Genomic DNA, 17008 nt, shown 5'->3' on the forward strand with positions numbered 1-17008 from the left:
TGGTTTCCTAAACATGTAACCTGAAGTTTACGATGGGATGTCTACTTATACCTCTGTTTTGTTTATTTTCATTTAGTCTATTGTGATGAAAACATTTATATAACTTTGACTAAGAACTATACTAAATTGATCTCTAAACAATGTCCAGTTGATTGGAGCGGACCTCATCTGGACCTGTTGTTACACGAACTCTCATGAGACTTTCAGGTAATTTGTCCCTGATGAAATACCGTAGCTAACACTTGGAAAAAAAAAAAAAAAAAAGTCGAGATGTGTTCAGATCATGAACGTCACAGCACCACCGCACAGAGTCACAGACACAAAACTGGACAAGCCTTGAGGAAACATGTCGGCAAAATAAGTTGGCTAGTTAGCTAGCTAGTGAGTGCACCGTATGTGTAGTTTGCATTAGCGGGGAAGGCTAGCCATCGACCTAGCTAATTACTTATCTGAGTAATACCTCGTAAGTACGAACAACTCTTTTTCTGTCGCAGTTCTTCATCTTATCGTTCATTAGGTGTTAAGGGGCCAAGCCTGGCGGAGGAGATTGTTTGTTGTGATTTTCAAGATGAGTCTGCAACATCAGAGTCGACTGTCATACACGCGAATTAGCAACTGGAGAGATTTTTAGCCAGCTACTGTCCTAATGGATTTAAAGCTATATTTTAAGCGGCGACATTCCGCGCAGTTTGCTGTCATTATTTAGAAACTAGCTAAGCCAGCTTTACAGTAGTAGCCGCATTCCGTTTTGACGAGCGATTATATGTTTCGAAAAATATTTTGTTTCTAGCTGTTGACATGTTATGGAATATGTATCTATCTACAGATGAGTGCTGGTTTGAGGAGTCTGCGGTTGTGTTGACTTGTGCGTGGGTAGATAGCAGGCTGGCTAGTACAGCTAATGGCAGCCTCAACACCAACTGTGCTTCTGCGACAAACATTCAGGTGGCACTGAGCTAGACGTTTATTATGACACCAGTAACTAGCAAGATTACTAATTTATGACCACTTTGGGATTACAACTTGTCTTGATTATCGTTTTTTAGTTAATGTCGTATATCGGATTGTTTTGAAGACCTCGGTATGCGGTGTTGCCGAAATGAGCGCTTGTGCATTCAGTGCAGAACAGTCAGAATAAATGTTTCTGCGTGATGGGAGGGTGGCACGTCGTGATAATGTTACCGGTTAATGTTGTCGATCTCTACTAAAGTCTTCCACTTGTATGTTTATATAATTCAATAGTAAATGATCTGTAGGCAAGTTGCCATCGCCTTGTTGTCGTAGCTACATCAGATGCCCACCTCCTGTAGGCGTAGCAAGCGACTGTCGGACAGGTGACCTGTGCTGTCGGCCCAGGGCGTGTTGCTTGTAGTTTTGGTTAGTGTCACAAAGCGGGCGATTATATGCTAGGGAATGGTTGAATAACCTGTTCTTGAATGGTTTAGAGTTACGGTGAGCAAGAGATCCAACCGTTTTTGCCATACCTTTTGCCGATAATTGGCTAACTTGCTTACTCGCCAGCTACAACTTTTTGCCAGCGATGTCTGAAAACGCACCAACACGAAGCCTGGACGACATAGACCTCGCAGCGTTGAGGGTAAGTCCACTTGATCATTACTGATATATAAAAACATATATATATATATATATAAAACATGATTAGATACCAACTGAACTGTGGTATCTAATCATGTGTCCTCTTGTTTCACACCTATTGCAGGTAGCAAGCAACAAGTTATGTGTTGCAATGACAGGGTGGGAATATTTAACATCGTCAGATTTGGCAACTGGTGCTTGTGGGTCAGGCTAATGACCAGAGAATGTCAGAGCTTTCTCAAAATAATCTCGCGGTATTATTCTGCAGTTGTTGCAATAATCGGTTATAGCTATACTCGGCGCACTGTTATAGCCACACACTTATTTGAACAGAACAGAGAGCTGTGAGCCAGCAGGCCCACCAACAGGCCAGCGAAAGACGACATGTTGCAAGCTACGGCCCACCAGTATATGTGTTTCCCTTCCAGGTATTCACTGCGGGAACCTATAGATATCTCAGGTGTCTGTTACAAAGTTGTGTTGAATTACTTAACCCTTTCACTTGCCCTTTTGCCACCTTTGTTTGGTGAAAAGCACTGCAGGGGGGGGTAGGGCAGGTTTGGAAACAGGATTGTGCGCTGCTTGTTTTTTTCTCGCTAGCCTCTTCAGCGGTTCCGTAACGGTGCCAGCCTAGAACTGTTCAGGCAGCGCTGCCTTCTGAGATACATGCAGCAGGCGCAGAAAGGGATGAATCACCAGAGTTCATTCTTTGATAGGTGTCCTATATAACACCCACTGCTTGGTACTGACACACACACACACACACACACACACACACACACACACACACAGACAGAAAGACACACTCTCAAAGAGAGAGAGAGAGACTCACAGAACTAACCCTAACACACTCTGAAATTGTAGCCTACGTCCTTTATAATGGCCTAGCAAGGCTTATTTCAGCCGTGGAGCTTTGAAAAGGCCCACATCGACGTCTGTAGAGCTTTCTTCACTCCCCCCGTACTTTAGTGTACGCTCCTGTTATTGTTGACAGTCTGTTCCTTCTCCCATTCCTCCCCCTCTCTCTCTCCGTTATCTCTTCCCACTCTCAGCGTTGAACGTGGGCGACACCGCTGTCTCTGCACCCCCCCTTCCTTCCAGATAATTACGTTAACCTCCTCTAGATCGCTGTTTTCCTGATCCGACTCCTCATCTTCCCATCTCTTAGCCCGGGTGCTCCATCTCTCTTGTGATTGGTGGTTTTAATCACCGCTGGGCACAGGTGAAGTTAGCAGTCGATTTGTCTAACCCCCGTTATTTCGGGGGGGGGGGGGGGGGGTTTCACCGTCGTTTAAAACCCCTTCAACTGGAGCTGCTTATGAGTTCATCCCTCTGCTGTGTTCCTCCTCTCTGCACTTGAAAAGTCAGGAGAAGATCTGATATTGGAGCCAGATGAAACCCTTGTTCTCTCCCACAACACACAGAACACAGACCTACACAGCACACAGACCTACACAGAACACAGACCTACACAGCACACAGACCTACACAGAACACAGACCTACACAGCACACAGACCTACACAGCACACAGACCTGCACAGCACACAGACCTGCACAGCACACAGACCTACACAGAACACAGACCTACACAGAACACAGACCTACACAGCACACAGTGAATCACAGTGGTGGAGCAGGGTTGGTGTTTTACCCTCTCCAGTGAAAAAAAATTATGACATTTAATATTTAGCTTGAAGTAGCCATTATCAGAGCCACTTGTGTGTTGTGTTCAGTTGGGTGAGACCCATCTGGGCTGTTACTCATCCACCTGTCTGGATGATACCAGATATGACCTACAGCCTTCGCTCTCTCCTCGGTTTCCTTAGCACCATGTAGCCTTGGTAACATAGTGTAACCATAGTAACGGACTGTAGTTTTATGTGAAGTGGTCTTTTTGGGGTGAGATGGTGTTCAGCTGTGATGCTATCTTCTATCATGTTCTCCAGGATCCAGCTGGGATCTTTGAGCTGGTCGAGGTGGTGGGCAATGGCACCTACGGACAGGTGTACAAGGTAAGACCAGAGGAGCCCTGGGCGTGTGTGTGGAGGTGAGGGTGGTGTGTGTGGAGGTGAGGGTGGTGTGTGTGGAGGTGAGGGTGGTGTGTGTGGAGGTGAGGGTGGTGTGTGTGGAGGTGAGGGTGGTGTGTGTGGAGGTGAGGGTGGTGTGTGTGGAGGTGAGGGTGGTGTGTGTGGAGGTGGTGTGTTGGAGGTGATGGTGGTGTTTGTGTGTGGAGGTGATGGGACTGTGTGTGTGTGTGTGTGTGTGTGTGGAGGTGAGGGTGGTGTGTGTGGAGGTGGTGGTGTGTGTGTGTGGAGGTGATTGTGGTGTGTGTGTGGAGGTGATGGGACTGTGTGTGTGTGTGTGTGGAGGTGAGGGTGGTGTGTGTGGAGGTGATGGGACTAGGTCGAAGCTAAGATTGAGGTAGTCTGAAATCATCCACTTGATCACAAACCTCACCAGCCCAAGTCTTGAGATAACAGCAGATCAGTACAGGTGTGTAGAAACACACTAAAGGGCTCTAAGCTGAGCGCGTAGCGACGGATATTCAGATAAGAATGAAGAGAGAGGGAGGGGAAGGAGAGAGAGAGGGGGATAGAGAGAGAGGGGGGAAAAGAACACACTGATGCACCAATCAGATGGAAGGTGACATTTGGAAGAGTTCTGAGTACTCAGGGTTCTGGATGAGCTGACTGCAGCTGACGTGAGTTTGTGAGTGTGGTGGGTTGTGATTGGCTGCTTGAGATGACCAGGTGTTCGTCTTCTGAATCAGGGCCGTCATGTGAAGACGGGCCAGCTGGCAGCCATCAAGGTGATGGACGTGACGGAGGAGGAGGAGGAGGAGATCAAGGCGGAGATCAACATGCTGAAGAAGTACAGCCACCACCGCAACATTGCTACGTACTACGGAGCCTTCGTCAAGAAGAGCCCCCCAGGAACAGATGACCAGCTCTGGGTGTGTCTCACACTCGCGTGTGTGCTGTCTGGACCGTGTGTGTGTGTTAGCTGTCTACTGTGTGTGTGTGTGTTAGCTGTTTACTGAGTGTGTGTGTGTGTTCCAGCTGGTGATGGAGTTCTGTGGGGCAGGCTCTGTGACTGACCTGGTGAAGAACACCAAGGGCAACTCTCTGAAAGAGGACTGGATCGCCTACATCTGCAGGGAGATTCTCAGGGTGAGCAGTCAGTCAGTAACCCAGCCAGCCAAACACCACATCTGTTAGATGTGAACCTGTGATCCACTGACCTCTGACCTCTCCTCGTGTGTCTACCCAGGGTCTGTCCCACCTCCACCAACACAAGGTCATCCACAGAGACATCAAAGGCCAGAACGTCCTCCTGACAGAGAATGCAGAAGTCAAGCTGGGTCAGTTGAGGCCCCTTTTACTGCTGAAGCAAAAACAAGACTGTCTCGCTGCAATACTGTAGATACTAGGGGTGGGGGGAGAATCATTTCACATTTGAATCGCGATTCAGTTTGCTAGCGATTCAAATCGATTCACAAATTTACGTGAATCGATTTTTTAAATCAAATCGTGACCCCCAAGAATCGAATTAGGTACCACAAGATTCCCACCCCTAATAGCTACAAACTCTAGCTACCATAGTTTCTATCATAATTACTACCATAGTAACTAACCCTAGTTACCACAGTTACTAACCCTAGTTAGCACAGTTACCGGCCTAGTTACTGTAGTTCCTGACGCGCTGTGGTCTCGTCTCAGTGGACTTTGGCGTCAGTGCCCAGCTGGATCGGACGGTGGGCCGCAGGAACACCTTCATCGGGACGCCGTACTGGATGGCCCCTGAGGTGATCGCCTGTGACGAGAACCCAGACTCCACCTACGACTACCGGGTAACCCTCCCTCCGTCCTGCAGGGCTTGTGGTGTGTGTGTGTGCGCACGTGTGTGTGTGTGTTTGGGTATTGACCTGTGTGTCTCCACAGAGTGATATCTGGTCCTTGGGGATCACCGCTATAGAGATGGCAGAAGGAGCCCCACGTAAGTACACACACACACACCTCTACACACACACCTCCACACGCACACACACACCCCTCTACACCCCCCCCCCCCTGTACAGCTCCCTCCTCCCCCACTCCTCCCAGCTGAGCTGTGCTCCTCCTGCAGCTCTGTGTGACATGCACCCCATGAGAGCCCTGTTCCTGATCCCCAGGAACCCTCCTCCTAAACTCAAGTCCAAGAAGTGGTGAGCACCTCCTCCTCCTCCTCCTCCCCTTCTTCCTCCTCCTGCACCTCCTCCTCCCCCCCCTCCTGCACCTCCTGCCCCTCCTTCCCCTCCTCCTCCCTCTCCCCTTCTTCCTCCTCCTTCCTCCCCATCCTCCTCTTCCTCCTCCTCCTCCTGCCCCTCTTCCTCCCCCTCCTTTTCCTCCTCCTCCTCCTCTCTGCTGTACAGACTACAGCAGGACTGCTGTTTCTCAGCTTTATTTTAGGATGGCTATTTCCTGCCTGCTGCTCCCCCCCCTCATGCCTGCAGTGGAGCGATTCCTTCAAGTGGAACTAAACTAGCCCCATTTCAGCCTCTTCATCAGCATGGGGGTTAAACTTACAGGGGTTAAATGTAAGAGGTCTGTGAGTTTAGGTGTTAACCTTGCGCTTCGCTTTGCTGTTTACCACCAGACCAGATGTTCAGTCTTCCTGTGGCACAGGGCAGACAGGAAGTGGAACAGCATCACACTATCTGATCTGTGACATGCTATATTCAGTAACATCCCTCTTTAGCATGCTGCTGTTAGGGAAGTGTGACTGGACATATCTGTACTCTCCTTCTTTTTCCCCTCTCTGATCTGTCTCTTTGTCTCAAATAATCCATCATGCTGATTTCCATCAAGACCCCTGCCTTACCTGCCTCTCTCCTTATCCCTCCCTCCCTCCCTCCCAGGTCTAAGAAGTTCATAGACTTCATCGAGGGCAGCCTGGTGAAGACTTACACCAGCAGACCGTCCACTGAGCAGCTTCTGAAGCACTCGTTCATCCGAGACCAGCCCACCGAGAGGCAAGTCCGCATCCAGCTGAAGGACCACATCGACCGCACGCGCAAGAAGAGGGGAGAGAAAGGTGAGGAGGAGGGGAGGAGGAGGGAAGAGAAAGGAGGGAGGGAGGGAGGGAGGGAGAGAAGAAGGAGGAGGTGGGAGGGAGGGATATAAAGGTGAGGAGAGGTGAGAACAGAAAGACTGCTTTCTATATTGCGCTCACTCTCTCTGTCGCCCCGTCCACCCCCGTCGCCCCCCCCCGCCCCGTGTCCCCCCCCCCGTGTCTGCTGTCCAGAGGAAACAGAGTACGAGTACAGCGGCAGTGACGAGGACGAGGAAAACCATGGAGATGAGCGCGAGTCCAGGTAACACACCCACGGTTACACCCCAACATCTGTTACACTGGCTCATCTGTTACACCCCAACATCTGTTACACTGGCTCATCTGTTACACCCCAACATCTGTTACACTGGCTCATCTGTTACACCCCAAAATCTGTTACACTGGCTCATCTGTTACACCCCAACATCTGTTACACCCCAACACCTGTTACACTGGCACATCAATTACACTGGCACACCTGTTACACTGGCACATCACTTACACATCACTTACACTGGCACATCACTTACACTGGCCCATGGTTACACCCCAACATGTGTTACACTGGCCCATGGTTACACCCCAACATCTGTTACACTGGCTCATTTGTTACACTGGCCCATGGTTACACCCCAACATGTGTTACACTGGCACATCTACCTGACGCACCCTCCCCCCCCCCCCCCCCAGCAGCTCCATCCTGAACGTGCCGGGTGAGTCGACGCTGAGGCGGGACTTCCTGCGCCTGCAGCAGGAGAAGAACAAGGAGCGGACGGAGGCCCTGAAGAGGCAGCAGGCCCAGCTGGGGGCGCAGCACCGCGACCCCGAGGAGCACAAGAGGCAGCTGCTGCACGACCGGCAGAAACGCATCGAGGAGCAGAAGGAACAACGCCGCCGGCTGGAGGAGGTGGGGAGCACACACACACACACACACACCTGGAGGAGGTGGGGAGCACACACACACACACACACACCTGGAGGAGGTGGGGAGCACAAACACACACACACACACCTGGAGGAGGTGGGGAGCACAAACACACACACACACACCTGGAGGAGGTGGGGAGCACACACACACACACACACACCTGGAGGAGGTGGGGAGCACACACACACACACACACACCTGGAGGAGGTGGGGAGCACAAACACACACACGGACATGCACACAGACTCATGCTCTTGCCCTTTCAAAATGTGTGTCCACATGTCCCATGTGTGTCCAAACCTGTGATCTGGTTCAGCCCCACCTGAGTCTGAATCAGCAGCTGTGTCACATCAGGCCAGCACAGCAGCACAGCAGCACAGCAGCACAGCAGCACAGCAGCACAGCAGCACATTGGTACCTGCAGCACAGCAGCACAGCAGCACATTGGTACCAGCAGTACAGCAGCACAGCAGCACAGCAGCACATTGGTACCAGCAGCACAGCAGCACATTGGTACCAGCAGCACAGCAGCACCTGCAGCACCTGCAGCACCTGCAGCACAGCAGCACAGCAGCACAGCAGCACATTGGTACCTGCAGCACAGCAGCACCTGCAGCACATTGGTACCTGCAACACAGCAGCATAGCAGAACCTGCAGCACATTGGTACCTGCAGCACAGCAGCACCTGCAGCACATTGGTACCTGCACCACAGCAGCACCTGCAGCACATTGGTACCTGCAGCACCAGCAGCACAGTAGCACTCTGCTGCAGCACGGCTCGGCTCCAAGTCCTGGAGAACAGGATGGATTATGGAGAGATTTAGTCAGACAGATCTAGCCTGGCAGAGGGACCTGCTAGAGAGGGTTTGGGAGATGGTGGCTAAGAAGTGTTCATTAAAACAGCCTCTCGTCATCAGGGCCTCTAGCATCAGGGCCTCTAGCATCAGGGAACGACTGCATGACTCAAAATCCCCCTCTCTCTCCCCTCTCTCTCCCTCCTCCCTCTTCTCTCCTCTCTCTCTCTCCCCTCTCTCTCCCTCCTCCCTCTTCTCTCCTCTCTCTCTCTCCCCTCTCTCTCCCTCCTCCCTCTTCTCTCCTCTCTCTCTCTCCCCTCGCTCTCCCTCCTCCCTCTTCTCTCCTCTCTCCCTCTCCCCTCTCTCTCCATCTTCCCTCTTCTCTCCTCTCTCTCTCCCCTGTCTCTCCATCCCCCCTCCTGTCTCTCTCTCCCTCCTCCCTCTTCTTTCCTTCTCTCTCTCTCCCCTCTCTCCATCCTCCTCTCTCTCTCCCCTCTCTCCATCCTCCTTCTCTCTCTCTCTCCCTCCTCCCTCTTCTCTCTTCCCTCTCTCCATCCTCCTTCCTCTCTCCTTCTCTCTCTCTCCGTCTCCATCCTATCCACCTCCCTTCCTCCTCCCAGTCTTTCCTCCTTCATCCATCCCTCCTTCCTCCCATCTCAGTAGAAACAGCTCCCTCTTTCACGACAGCATCATAACTAACCTGTGGTTGTCAAGTGACCCGTGCTTGCTTCCTGTCGCCGCAGCAACAACGAAAGGAGAGGGAGATGGTGCGCCTGCAGGAGAAGGGCCCCCACCGTCGCCTTGACGACATGAGGCGGGAGGACGACAGGAGGCTGGCCGAGAGGGAGCAGGTAACCAATCACAGGAGGCACAAGCCCCCCACCTCGTCAGCCAATCAGGCCAGGGCTGGGGGGCGTGTCTTGTCTGCAGCCCACTGCAAGTATCTCTCCGGCAGGCGGAATGTCCGCGAGCAAGTTGCCATGGCAGCAAGAATCTAAATTAGTGTATTTATTCAGAGATGAGATTTCTGTGGGTGAATGTCTCTCTCTCTACACCTCTCTCTCCCTCTTTTTCTGTCTCTCTCTACCTCTTTCTCTCTCTTTCTCTCTCGGGCTCTCTCTACCTCTCTCTTTCTCACTCGGGCTCTCTCTACCTCTCTCTCTCTCCCTCTCTGTCTCTGCCCTGTTTGTACTCTGCTCTTAGTAAGACTGCCTGGGTTTAAACTCTACCACCCTAACCACCTCTCTCTGCTGACGACTGAAACACAGTAGTGGAGAATACTGTCGCGGTTTAGACATGCATAGTATCACCAACATTTTATTTGATCATACTAACAATAATAACCCTAGTCAACCGTGACTCCAGCTTTGATTCTGGTGGTTTTGCACCACCTGCTGGTGAGTAGTGGTTATGACACCACTACCATGCTGCTTCTCTAGTACCAGTGTGGCAGGATCTGAATGTTTCTAACTTTCTCCTCATTTTCCTCCTGTTCCACCTGTGTTCTCCCTGCCTCTGTCCCTGCCTCTGTCCCTGCCTCTGTCCCTGCCTCTGTCCCTGCCTCTGTCCGTGCCTCTGTCCCTACCTCTGTCCCTGCCTCTGTCCCTACCTCTGTCCCTGTCTCCGTCTCTGCCTCCGTCCCTGCCTCTGCCTCCGTCCCTGCCTCAGGAGTTCATAAGGCATAAGTTAGAGGAGGAGCAACGACAGTTAGAAATCCTGCAGCAGCAGCTATTACAGGAGCAAGCTCTGCTCATGGTAATCCTCCTCCTCTCCTTCATCCTGCAAATCTCCCCTCACCTCTCCCCCCTTTGTGCCGAGTGTGTACCCCCCCCCCCCCCCCCCCCCCAGGCTAGCTGGTGACAGGCTAGCTGGTGACAGGCTAGCTGGTGACAGGCTGGTTCTGTGGGCTGCCCCGGAGGACCGTGTCAACCATCAGACCAAAGCACCATGTGTCTGAACCCTGCATGTTGCTGTGTGCTACTGGGGGGGTGTGTGTGTGTGTGTGCTAGCATCCTTCTGCTCCACACTGATCTTTCTGACCCTGCGTGCGTGTGTGTGTGTGCTAGCATCCTTCTGCTCCACACTGATCTTTCTGACCCTGCGTGCGTGTGTGTGTGTGCTAGCATCCTTCTGCTCCACACTGATCTTTCTGACCCTGCGTGCGTGTGTGTGTGTGCTAGCATCCTTCTGCTCCACACTGATCTTTCTGACCCTGCGTGCGTGTGTGTGTGTGCTAGCATCCTTCTGCTCCACACTGATCTTTCTGACCCTGCGTGCGTGTGTGTGTGTGCTAGCATCCTTCTGCTCCACACTGATCTTTCTGACCCTGCGTGCGTGTGTGTGTGTGCTAGCATCCTTCTGCTCCACACTGATCTTTCTGACCCTGCGTGCGTGTGTGTGTGTGCTAGCATCCTTCTGCTCCACACTGATCTTTCTGACCCTGCGTGCGTGTGTGTGTGTGCTAGCATCCTTCTGCTCCACACTGATCTTTCTGACCCTGCGTGCGTGTGTGTGTGTGCTAGCATCCTTCTGCTCCACACTGATCTTTCTGACCCTGCGTGCGTGTGTGTGTGTGCGCAGGAGTACAAGCGTAAGCAGCTTGAGGAGCAGAGGCAGTCTGAGCGTCTTCAGAGACAGCTTCAGCAGGAACATGCCTACCTGGTCTCTCTGCAGCAGCAGCAGGACAAGAAACCTCAGATGTACCATTACAGCAAGAACATGGAGCCTAGCAACAAGCCCGCCTGGGCCCGTGAGGTACTGCACTACACACTATACTACAGTACACACTACACACTATACTACAGTACACACTACACACTATACTGCAGTACACACTACACACTATACTACATTACATACTACACTACACACTATACTACAGTACACACTACACACTATACTACAGTACACACTATACTACATTACATACTACACTACACACTATACTACAGTACACACTACACAGTATACTACAGTACACACTACACACTATACTACATTACATACTACACTACACACTATACTACAGGACACACTACACACTACACTACACACTATACTACAGTACATACTACACTACACACTATACTACAGTACACACTACACACTACACTACACACTATACTACAGTACATACTACACTCCACACTACACACTATACTACAGTACACACTACATACTACACTCCACCCTACACACTATACTACATTACATTCTCCACCCTCCACATTACCCTCCACCCTCCCCTCTCCCTGGGCTGTGTGCAGGTGGAGGAGCGCAGTAAGCTGAACCGTCAGGGCTCTCCTAAGATCTGCACCACCGTGTCCGACACCGCCCTCCAGTCACGCTCCGACGCCAGCCAATCAGGGAGCGGCCTGGCAGCTCAGACCCCGCCCATGCAGCGGCCTGTTGAACCCCAGGGGGGGCAGGGCAAGGTGTGTGTGTGTGTACCTGCCCTGCTACCCTGATTAACACACCAAGCCTTTTCCTGATCTCTACCCTGATTAACTCTTCCTGCTTTTTCTTTCCTATTCAACCTTTCATCTTCATTTCACTCCTTCATCTTTTCCTCCTGCTGTCCCTCCCTCCTTCCCTCCCTCCCTCCCTCCCTCCCTCCCTCCCTCCCTCCCTCCCTCCCTCCCTCCCTCCCTCCCTCCCTCCCTCCCCTTGGCCTCTTCAGTTCCAGATGGCTCACCTGGTTCCTCTAAAGCCCTATGCAGCCCCGGTCCCCCGCTCTCAGTCTCTGTGTGACCAGCCCACTAAGACCATGTCCGCCTTCCCCACCCAGGACCCCGCCCCCACCCCCACGCCCCGCCCACTCCACTCCAGGGAGCTGGTGCGCCAGAACTCTGACCCCACCTCCGAGAGCCCCGCCCCCCTCACTCGACCAATGAGGGACGAGCGCGGCCCCTGGATACGCCTGCCGGAGGAGCAGCCACCCAAGGTGAGGGGGGCGGGGGGCATTGGGGGGGTTACCCAGGGTGAGGATGAATGCCGGGTGCACCAGAAGATGTGATGTAACAGGAAGTGCTGTTGTGTTCAGATCCCTCAGAGGACGGCATCCATCGCCACCCGCCCTCAACACCAACCTCTCCTCCGGCATCAGACACCCAGTCAGAGCCAGGTAACACAGTCCCCCAGGTAACAGTCCCCCAGGTAACACAGTCACCCAGGTAACACAGCCAGTCAGGTAACACAGCCAGTCAGGTAACACAGTCCCCCAGGTAACAGTCACCCAGGTAACAGTCACCCAGGTAACAGTCACCCAGGTAACACAGCCAGTCAGGTAACACAGCCAGTCAGGTAACACAGTCCGCCAGGTAACACAGTCACCCAGGTAACACAGTCACCCAGGTAACACAGTCCCCCAGGTAACAGTCCCCCAGGTAACACCGCCAGCCAGGTAACACAGTCCCCCAGTTAACACAGTCCCCCAGGTAACAATCACCCAGGTAACACAGCCAGTCAGGTAACACAGCCAGCCAGGTAACACAGTCAGCCAGGTAACACAGTCAGCCAGGTAACACAGTCCGCCAGGTAACACAGTCCCCCACGTAACACAGTCCCCCAGGTAACAGTCCCCCAGGTAACAGTCCCCCAGGTAACACCGCCAGCCAGGTAACAGTCCCCCAGGTAACAGTCACCCAGTCAGGTAACAGTCACCCAGTCAGGTAACACAGCCAGTCAGGTAACACAGTCAGCCAGGTAACACAGTCAGCCAGGTAACACAGTCCGCCAGGTAACACAGTCAGCCAGGTAACACAGTCACCCAGGTAACACAGTCAGCCAGGTAACAGTCAGCCAGGTAACACAGTCCCCCCGGTAACGCAGTCACCCAGGTAACCCAGACAGACAGATAACCATGCAGACATGACACAGAGGTGAGCAGACAGTAGAGCAGAGCAGTGTGTCAGGTCTGTTTTCTCTCTCCTGCAGCAACCCAGACCTGAGCCGCAACGAGCGCTGGGAGAGAGCAGACATGAGCATCGTGTCCAACCTGCCTCAGACAGGCTCTCTGGAGAGACACCGCATACTCAGTGAGTCAGTCCCTCTCCGACTCAGTGAGTCAGTCCCTCTCCGACTCAGTGAGTCCGTCCCTCTCCGACTCAGTGAGTCCGTCCCTCTCCGACTCAGTGAGTCCGTCCCTCTCCGACTCAGTGAGTCCGTCCCTCTCCGACTCAGTGAGTCCGTCCCTCTCCGACTCAGTGAGTCCGTCCCTCTCCGACTCAGTGAGTCCGTCCCTCTCCGAGTCAGTCCCCCTCTGACTCAGTGAGTCAGTCCCTCTCCGACTCAGTGAGTCCGTCCCCCTCTGACTCAGTGAGTCAGTCCTGATCATTGGCAGCCTCCTGAGGGATGACAGCTTTATTTGACTGCAGTTTTCCAGCTTCACCATGTGACTGCTTCTTTCAGGCTCCTCCAAGATGGACTCCCCCATCCTGACCCACGCTGGCCGTCACAAGCCCGGAGAGTCGCGGACATCGTCCCGGCCCAGCCGCCCCGCCGTGAGTGACCCTTGACCTTTGACCCCAGCACTTTGCTGACCTCGACTAAAGCTTCCTTTTAACACACCTGCATGGGTCCGACCCCCCCCCCCCCCCCCCGCCTGGGTCCCTTCTCACCACAGCTCTCTCTCTCTGACAGGATGCCTCCCAAGCGGAAAAGACGATTGTGCTTGTAGTAGACCTACACAGCAGAAGTACATGCACACTTACATATGTTAAAGTATGTAAGTGTGTGAATGTACTAAACCCGTACATTTGAAGTACACTTGCGATTGTGTAGAAGTTAAATATACGTTTGTAGAAGATAAACATAGTGAAAATGTAAGCCCCCTCTTAGTAGATGTAGACTAGATTTAGGTGAACTCTTTCCGCTTGGGTTACTATCTGCACTGCCTCTTCTGGGAAACACACCTGCACTAACTCTCTGTTCCTGTCTCTCTTGTCTTTCTGTCTGTGGCTGTTTCCTGCTTCCTGTTGTCCCCCCCCCCCCCCCCCCCCTGCTGACTCCTCCTCTTCCTGTCTGACAACTCCCTCATGCTACAGAGTTACAAGAGAGCCATAGGAGAGGTCAGTATATGCACGCGTGTGTGCGTGTGTTTGTATTACAGTAAAAAGTCAAGTTCACCATTTGTATTCCTGCATCTGCCTGCTTATCTCCTGTCACCTAGCTACCCTCATCTTTGCTCCTCCTCTTGTCTCTAAACCTCCTTCCCCTCCTTGCCTTTATCTGTAATCGCCTCTGCCTCTCTTACCTTAACCCTACCCTTCACCTCTGCCTCTAACCCTGCCCTCCTCCTCTCTTACCTTCCTCCTCTCTTACCCGCCTCTGCCTTTAAACCTACCCTCCTCCTCTCTTACCCTCCTCCTCCTGTTCCTCTGCCTCTGATCCTACCCTCCTCTCTTACCCTCCTCTGCCTCTAACCCTCCCCTCCTCTCTTACCCTCCTCTGCCTCTAACCCTCCCCTCCTCCTGCTCCTCCTCCTCAGGACCACGGCATGTACTCCAAGGAGCGTCCTGAGGAGCCTCCTCGACCTCCTCTGAAGGCCAACGACTACTCCTCCTCGTCAGACAGCAGCGAGAGCAGCGAGGAGAGCGAGAGCGGGGAGGGGGTGGAGGAGGAGGAGAGCCCCACCGACCGGTCAGCAGAGAGAGAGAGAGAGAGAGAGAGAGAGAGAGAGCTGGTGTTTTTGTGGTCAAGTTTAACTTCCTTGTTGCTCTCCTTCTCTCTCCCTTTCCTCCTCCTTCTCTCCCCCTCCTTCTCTCCCCCTCCTCCTTCTCTCTCACTTTCCTTCTCTCCTCCGCAGCCCTCGGGACACGGACTCGGACTCTGTCAACACCATGGTGGTGCACGAGGAGGAGGGGGAGGGTGGGGAGGGGGATCAGGCTGGAGGCTACGGGGACCAGACCATGCTGGTGCAGAGGGTGAGTCACCTCCTGGGACAGGGAAAGGGGGGAGGGAGTTACAGAAGCTCCACAGAGAGAGCTCACCTGTGTGTGTGTGTTTAGGTGAGGTCATGTTAGTGGTCCTGCTACAGGGACACTTGAGGTGAGGTCATGTTGTGAGGTTGAGGGTTGTGATTGGTGGATTCCCCGCTCCCTCCAGACACCAGAGAAGAGAAGCCACAACGGCTACACCAACCTGCCTGACGTGGTGCAGCCCTCCCACTCCCCCACTGACTCTGCCTCCCACTCGTCCCCCGGGAAAGACTCTGTCTACGATGTGAGTGGCCCCGTATCCAGGGAGACGACGTCTGTCCAGCTGTCTGTCTCTGTCCTCCATATTTGAACGCTTTCTCTCTCCTCCCTCCTCTCTCGCCCCTCTCCCCTCCTCTCTCTCCTCCCTCCTCTCTCTCCTCCCTCCCCTCTCCCCTCCTCTCTCTCCCCTCTCCTCTCTGCAGTACCAGTCCAGGGGTCTGGTCAAGGCTTCAGGCAAGTCTTCCTTCACCACCTTCGTGGACCTGGGCATGTACCAGCCAGCAGGGGGCGCTGCAGACTCCATCTCTGTCGGCAGTGAGTTCAGCTGAGTTCCTCTCACTGCCAGCTCCCTCTCTTCAGTGTGTCCACAGCACACGGCATCACTTCCTGTTTGACCACTCTGATTGCCTTGGTTTGATCACTGTATCATTGTATTATCAGGTCCTCTAGTTTCGGTTTTACAACAATAAAAATAACCGTATTTCTGCTCCCCTCCCCCCCCTCAGGTCTGGGTTCCAGGTTTGAGCAGCTGAAGATGGAGGTGAGGAAGGGTTCCATGGTGAACGTGAACCCCACCAACACGCGCCCCCACAGCGACACCCCCGAGATCCGCAAGTACAAGAAGAGGTTCAACTCTGAGATCCTGTGTGCCGCTCTCTGGGGTGAGAGCACTCTCCGCCGTGACACCTTCACATCTAGTCCAACTACATTCATACAGACCCTTTGACAAGCTGTGTCACAGCAGGCTATGCAGGCGCCAACATGTCAGTACTTAGAGCCAACCTGAAAACCGCAAAGAAGAACGTCGGGTTCTGAACTGGTTGAAAATTGGGCGTTCAAACTAGAACAGACCCCTTTACCTGTTGGTGGAACAGGGTTATGAGAGTAGGATGTGTGTGTGTGTGTGCAGGTGTGAACCTTCTGGTGGGAACAGAGAACGGCCTGAAGCTTCTGGATCGTAGCGGTCAGGGGAAGGTCTACCCCCTCATCAACTCACGCAGGTTCCAGCAGATGGACGTTCTAGAAGGACTCAACCTGCTCATCACCATATCAGGTTAGTGGTCTTATCACTCCCTAGCTCTCTCTGTTTCCTTCTCACTCTTTATCCCTCTCTCACTCCCTATCTCTCTCCTTCTCACTCTGTCTCCTCCCCCTCCCCCCCCCCTCCCCCAGGTAAGAAGAACAAGGTGCGTGTGTACTACCTGGCCTGGCTGAGGAACAAGATCCTGCACAACGACCCAGAGGTGGAGAAAAAGCAGGGCTGGACCACCGTGGGGGAGATGGAAGGCTGTGTGCACTACAAAGTTGGTGAGGACCACACACGTGACATGACATGTAGTCATCAAGCAGACGTAAGTCGCTCTGGATAAGAGCGACTTACAGTAAGTACAGGGACATTC

General features: G+C 53.0%; 1 protein-coding gene across 1 annotated transcript in view; it reads left to right on the top strand.

Annotated features, from left to right (window-relative positions):
* The first annotated feature begins 267 nt into the window (after nt 1–267).
* mink1 (misshapen-like kinase 1) overlaps nt 268–17008 on the top strand; it is a 20775-nt gene continuing 4034 nt past the window's right edge. The window contains 28 exon segments of the mRNA XM_047020568.1: nt 268–463; nt 1522–1597; nt 3545–3610; nt 4369–4551; nt 4658–4768; nt 4869–4959; nt 5318–5448; nt 5540–5594; nt 5724–5802; nt 6496–6671; nt 6882–6951; nt 7380–7596; nt 9156–9263; nt 10081–10167; nt 10993–11166; nt 11679–11846; nt 12092–12355; nt 12455–12484; nt 12486–12535; nt 13348–13448; nt 13822–13913; nt 14900–15051; nt 15218–15335; nt 15517–15633; nt 15812–15923; nt 16115–16270; nt 16519–16662; nt 16782–16916. Of these exon segments, the coding sequence (XP_046876524.1) occupies nt 1541–1597; nt 3545–3610; nt 4369–4551; nt 4658–4768; nt 4869–4959; nt 5318–5448; nt 5540–5594; nt 5724–5802; nt 6496–6671; nt 6882–6951; nt 7380–7596; nt 9156–9263; nt 10081–10167; nt 10993–11166; nt 11679–11846; nt 12092–12355; nt 12455–12484; nt 12486–12535; nt 13348–13448; nt 13822–13913; nt 14900–15051; nt 15218–15335; nt 15517–15633; nt 15812–15923; nt 16115–16270; nt 16519–16662; nt 16782–16916 (3244 nt within the window). The 5' untranslated portion in view covers nt 268–463; nt 1522–1540.

Source organism: Hypomesus transpacificus, chromosome 5 (genome assembly GCF_021917145.1).
Source record: "Hypomesus transpacificus isolate Combined female chromosome 5, fHypTra1, whole genome shotgun sequence".
NCBI lineage: Eukaryota > Metazoa > Chordata > Actinopteri > Osmeriformes > Osmeridae > Hypomesus > Hypomesus transpacificus.